The following is a 6,373-nucleotide window of genomic DNA, read 5'->3' as shown; positions in this document are numbered from 1 at the left end:
GATGTGCATGCATATGTCCCGAGCTATTCCAGTTTTATAGCGCGAACTCATTAAGATGCCATGCCGCAGTTAAGCACTGGCATTGCAGCCTCAGAGACAATATACTGAATCCCAGTACTTTTCCTCGTAATGCTGAATGCTTGTGTCGAACAACCAACATTCCACAATCGGGGCAGATACTCTATCCACTTTATCACCGAGGGGAAAGATCAATGAAAGAATTGTCATACTGAATAGACAGTGTCATTAGTTACCGAAAGACCTTTGCAAAGCAAAATAGATACTAAGCATGTGACAATTTTGAGTAAATATTGCCAACGACACCAGCAAATTCCCGATTGCCTTCATCTGCAACGTCATAAACATCATCCGCTCCACCACCAGCTGTACTTCCTCTTCCATTAGATGACCCACAATGCTTGGCCATGTCTTTCAGTGGTATCTCAGAATACCATTCCAGCTCCACAACAGAGGCATCGCCCTTCTCGTCAACAGTGTCGCACACAACATCCTCTGTCTTGGTAACACTGTAAAAGTAAAAACAATGTACTTTGATGACATTAACAGTAGGCCCACCTTTACTCATATCAGCCATGCGTCCATATTTGCAAAGTTATACATGTTTAGATAATAATAATAATAATGGTGAACTATATTTGATACATGACTGATTTAATTGTAGGGGTTATTAGCTGTAAAACGACTTGATTTTTTTCGGGAATTTTCTGCCACAAAACATACATTGTTGCTGGGTTTTTGTTGTTGTAATATTTAGGCTCATATTTTTAATTAGGAAAATACAGCCAAGGACTTTTTAGCGTCCATCAAACATGCTTGTCAGGCACCCCATGTCACAGTAACCACGGATATTTAGAAGTTGGAATGCTAAGTAAAGATATATGGATGAACAACTTCTTTATTACAATTAGGAGCGGCGTTTCGGTGTAGGTTCAACTACAGAGTACAGATGACAAGTATATATATATATATATATATATATATATATATATATATATATATATATATATATATATATATATATATATATATATATATATATATATAAAAACAGGTTATGTACACAGAAGGGTAGAAAATATATTGACCGTCCGGTCACGCAAGCATGCATGCACCCACCCACCTACTCACTCACTCACTCACACACTCATGCACTCACTCACTCACCTGTCCTTTCTCAAGCGGTGACGGTACTTGCAGCACACAACCAGGAAGATGACTGTCATGAAACCGAAAGCTGCTGTGGCAAGCCTTACATATAGTCCCACTTTAGCACCTGACAAAGAACAATGTTGATGTGAAAGTTTGATTCATTTCCTTACATCAAGTGCGTGAAGAACAGCCAGCCACTGATAACTGATCATGTGATATTCTGAACTTGTATATTATTACTTTTACTGCAGGGATAAGACGCATGTGCTAAACATGTCAATATAATTATACTATGGATGAGGTATAAAGTAATATGAATACACGTTCGTGACTGATGACATTGACCATTGTTGTCAATATGTTCTTCACTGGTGATGTCCTTTGAATAGGTTTCTTTAAAGGGACACCTTCTCTCATGATGTTAAATACATATCATCGCGTCAAGCTATGTTAATGTTAACAAAATGGCCATGTTTGGATATATACTTAAACGCCTAAAGCATCCCTTAGGAAAGTCATGATATTACAGCCAGACGTACGAAAATACCCGATTTCTCACCACAGTCAGACCCGTAGTAGGAGTCTACACATCCAGACACACAGGAGGAGCCCAGCTGACAATATCCTCCATCACAACCACCTGGACATGCAGTACAGTTACCTCCTGGACTGTCACATGGTATGTTGCAGCCAATGCCGTGGTATCCTGGCACACACCCGTCAGTGCAGTTAGCACTACCAATGCTTGAGATCACACATGTGTTTTTCCTACAGTTCTTGCTGCAGGTAGACTTGCATTTACGTCCGTAATACCCAGTGTAACAGTCAGTGAGGCAATCCCCGGACTCTCTGTTACAGTCTGGACAGTGATAGGTTTCCTTGCACGAACTGGCTGAAAGTTATATCACAGTCGTTATTTGATGGTTTCACGCACTGGAAAATAAGTTCCCTGTTTAGCAAAACTAGGAGATACCTAAGTGACATGAGTATGTATTCCTGAGCACCTACATGTATATTCTGGGGGTTCTTCCAAGGAAAGATCAACAGAACGTTATGCACCTACATGTATATTCTGGGGATTCTCTCTATGAAAGATCAACAGAACGTTAAGCACCTACATGTATATTCTGGGGGTTCTTCCTATGAAAGATCAACAGAACGTTATGCACCTACATGTATATTCTGGGGGTTCTTCCTATGAAAGATCAACAGAACGTTATGCACCTACATGTATATTCTGGGGATTCTTCCAAGGAAACATCAACAGAACGTTAAGCACCTACATGTATATTCTGGGGGTTCTTCCTATGAAAGATCAACAGAACGTTATGCACCTACATGTATATTCTGGGGGTTCTTCCAAGGAAACATCAACAGAATGTTAAGCACCTACAAGTATATTCTGGGGATTCTTCCTATGAAACATCAAGAGAACGTTAAGCACCTACATGTATATTCTGGGGGTTCTTCCAAGGAAAGATCAACAGAACGTTATGCACCTACATGTATATTCTGGGGATTCTCTCTATGAAAGATCAACAGAACGTTAAGCACCTACATGTATATTCTGGGGGTTCTTCCTATGAAAGATCAACAGAACGTTATGCACCTACATGTATATTCTGGGGGTTCTTCCTATGAAAGATCAACAGAACGTTATGCACCTACATGTATATTCTGGGGATTCTTCCAAGGAAACATCAACAGAACGTTAAGCACCTACATGTATATTCTGGGGGTTCTTCCAAGGAAACATCAACAGAATGTTAAGCACCTACATGTATATTCTGGGGGTTCTTCCAAGGAAACATCAACAGAACGTTAAGCACCTACAAGTATATTCTGGGGGTTCTTCCTATGAAAGATCAACAGAACGTTATGCACCTACATGTATATTCTGGGGGTTCTTCCAAGGAAACATCAACAGAACGTTAAGTACCTACATGTATATTCTGGGGGTTCTTCCTATGAAAGATCAACCGAGCGTTATGCACCTACATGTATATTCTGGGGGTTCTTCCAAGGAAACATCAACAGAACGTTAAGCACCTACATGTATATTCTGGGGGTTCTTCCAAGGAAAGATCAATAGAACGTTAAGCACCTGCATGTATATTCTGGGGGTTCTTCCAAGGAAAGATCAACAGAACGTTAAGCACCTGCATGTATATGGAATATAACTGATTAAATCTGAACAGCTAAATACAAAAGGATGAGACGCTAAAAAATAGCGAACACTTATACTACCTAAACAACGTTGTACTGACTTATTTGGCTTTGATACACAAGACAGTTGATATGACCTAAACAAATAAATGATAAATGTGATGGTTGTATGTAAGTGATTGAGCGAGTGAGTTTGGTTTTACGCCGCTTTTTAGCAATATTCCAGCAATATCACGGCGGGGGACACCAGAAATGGGCTTCACACATTGTTCACATGTCGGGATTCGAACCCGGGTCTTCGGCGTGACGTGCGAACGCTTAAACCACTAGGCCACCCGACCGCCCTGTATGTAAGATTAACATAGGACCTTGATGCAGATGGGATAAAGTATGAAATTATGCATGTAATATCTATTAATCATACGTCCAGTATACTCACTAGATCAGCAATATTTACAATACAATGACAACCCCCTTTCACCTCACAACACCATATTCATCAATACAATATCTAAACGGTATTCTAACGTATTGACGTAGCACTCATAGACTAAAAATTGAAGTAGGAAGACATATAAATATAGCTAGATAATTGAGAATATGAGAGCAATGTAATTTAAATGTGAGAGGAGATGAGTTTCATTTCCTGTTAGTTGGTCCTAACTGCGAGTACGAACTACATATATAGAACTGACTTTGTATGTACACCCCACTCAACATAAACCATAAATCATGTCAAACACTGATGATTGTACTCCTACAAGAAACACTGTCAATATGCATTTGTCATGCGGCGACATTAGAATATGATCTGTTAGACATATTTGCAACCACTCCCGAAAATCATGTTTTATGAGCCTGCGTCCTGTCAGTGTGGAATAAAACTTATCCCTATCGAGAGCTCTTTGATTTACCTCCAGTGGCAACTACCAAGTATGCTATCCATATCATCACCAAGGAAACCATTGTGCTGACTGAAACAGATATGAAAGTGAAACAATATTAAGTGATAATGTGAGGCAGTATTTCAGCCATTTCATAACTATCAATGTTATAAATAACAAATGCATTTAAACTATAAAAGCCTATCAACATGGGCCAGTTAAATAACAAGCATATCACAAATTGTTAATTAAAACTAGCATATACAAATGTATCACTATATTTCACAATGATAAGAAAGGGTTGTAGATCGCCAGCAACTGAAGGTACATCACCTTCCTAAAACCACGGGGACTTGCATTACTTTTGCTTCCTCTATGGACTTAAGTGACAAACATTACTCATTACTATACACAATGAAACAACAATTGTCTGATGCAACGCCTGGAGGGATCCAATAGGAATTCAGAAATCAAAGAGTTGTGGACTTTGGCCGTCAGAAAGGCGTGCATGCTATACTCCCCACACTGCTGATCATGCTAGAAAGAGGGATAGCACACAGTTCATTGTGGAATCCAGCACATTTTAAAACCAAAATTACTTCAACATATTTATATGATAAATATTAATATCAGGAGCAGATACTTACGCTATGTTAGGACTTGATGTTTTCCGATGATTTGTGTGTAAACCATGAACCATCTGTATCATACATGTGTCACAGGGGGTTGTGATCCATGTGTTGTCACACGACCAGCAGTCTTCTTTCATACTCACATTCCGCTTCCTGTTGATAGTATTGCCTTCCCCCTACCCCCACACGCACCATCCCCCCCCTAGACCCAACCCCCCTACATCCACCCCACTCTCATCCCCTTTTGTTACAAGGAAGACGAAAATGAAGACTGACACATATAATATTAACATCCATTGGTGATTCACATTATAATTAAAAAATAAAGGTGTCCAGTCTGAAGTTAATGAGCTGCTTCAAAATAACTTTGCACAAAACAGCTATTTCAGAAGTGTGATTGTTATATTTTAATGCAAACATCGAGGACGTTAAGACAACACCAGTTATGATTATAAAGGTTTTTGTTCGGTTTGTTGTTTAACGCTGCACTCAGCAATAGTCCAGCTATATGACGGTGGTCTGTAAATAATCGATTCTGGGCCAGACAATCCAGTGATTGACATTATGAGCATCGATCCACGGAATTGGGAAACGATGACATGCTTCAACCAAGTCAGCGAGCCTGACCACCTGATCCCGTTAGTCGCCTCTTACGACAAGCATAGTCGTCTTTTATGGCATGGCATGGGTTGCTGAAGACCTATTCTACCTCGGATCTTCACAGGTATGAACGTAGAGGAGAAACAGTCATATTTGTTTCAAAATGAACAAAGTAAGAGATATATTCTGAATATTCAGGTGACGTTTTTCAGCTAATACTTGAATAGTTTTGACAATTTGATTAATAAAACAAATATTTGACTTCTAAAAATATATGTAAACGTGTCCGAGGATATCAATATACATTAACATTTGATAGTTTCTCTGTGCTCAGGGTCACAAGAAGGGTCACGGGTTACCAAGGCGTCTAAAGCAGAATTGCGTGCCTCAGGTATGCCAGAAACCTGTAATCTTAGGTTTGAAAAGCAGATTCTCCCGGATGATGTTTCTAGGATTGTTAGCACCACCCCCGTGCTCGTGGTAATTATGTAAGACTTCCGTCACTTCTGACGTTCACAATTGTCGATACTGTAAAATACTGTTTGATCCAGCTTTGGGGGTTGTAATGTCGGCCTGTAAACGTATGGGCCTCTCACGCCAGCAGGTCGATGCAGTAATGAGTTGTGGGGATCTGCTTCAATCATTAATTTAGAAACAGAGGGTGACCATACTCAGGATGTTCAGGACCTCGCCAGTCGGGATGCGCTCACGTTATGTCACACAACACTTGTTCGTTGCTGCTACAAGGAAGATGTTAGCGAAAAGGTGCGCAATTCTGAGCTAGGATAACTGGCGGAAAAAATGCCTATAACTGGCCTCATCCCTCTGTCAAAATGTCAATCTTTCTTTCAAAGACCTCCATTTTACTCTCGATATTTATGTTGTACCTAGTTATACATTGCTGCAATTGCATGTCGATCC

At 39.9% G+C, this 6,373-nt stretch overlaps 1 protein-coding gene across 1 annotated transcript; it reads right to left on the bottom strand.

Moving 5' to 3' along the window:
• Positions 1–204: 204 nt before the first annotated feature.
• On the bottom strand, positions 205–4,901 carry LOC139460945 (uncharacterized). Its single transcript, XM_071242420.1, has 5 exons — positions 4,868–4,901; positions 4,251–4,310; positions 1,730–2,062; positions 1,186–1,294; positions 205–527 (listed from the first exon to the last, which is right to left on the bottom strand). Exons 2-5 carry the CDS (start codon positions 4,300–4,302, stop codon positions 284–286), a joined length of 738 nt encoding a protein of 245 aa, XP_071098521.1. The 5' UTR covers positions 4,303–4,310; positions 4,868–4,901; the 3' UTR covers positions 205–283.
• Between the last annotated feature and the right edge of the window lie 1,472 nt (positions 4,902–6,373).

Source organism: Haliotis cracherodii, unplaced genomic scaffold (assembly GCF_022045235.1).
Source record: "Haliotis cracherodii isolate W230 unplaced genomic scaffold, xgHalCrac1.p SCAF_14, whole genome shotgun sequence".
In the NCBI taxonomy this organism is placed as follows: Eukaryota; Metazoa; Mollusca; class Gastropoda; order Lepetellida; family Haliotidae; genus Haliotis; species Haliotis cracherodii.
This window is presented reverse-complemented; position numbering and strand designations above follow the sequence as displayed.

Excerpts from the sequence above, each read along its gene's own strand:
- LOC139460945 (XM_071242420.1), bottom strand. The coding sequence starts at position 4,302 with ATGGTTTCCTTGGTGATGATATGGATAGCATACTTGGTAGTTGCCACT. Across the intron at positions 1,295-1,729 it reads CTACTACGGGTCTGACTGTG|GTGCTAAAGTGGGACTATAT; the intron begins GTGAGAAATCGG and ends GTTCTTTGTCAG. Across the intron at positions 528-1,185 it reads CACCGCTTGAGAAAGGACAG|TGTTACCAAGACAGAGGATG; the intron begins GTGAGTGAGTGA and ends TTACTTTTACAG.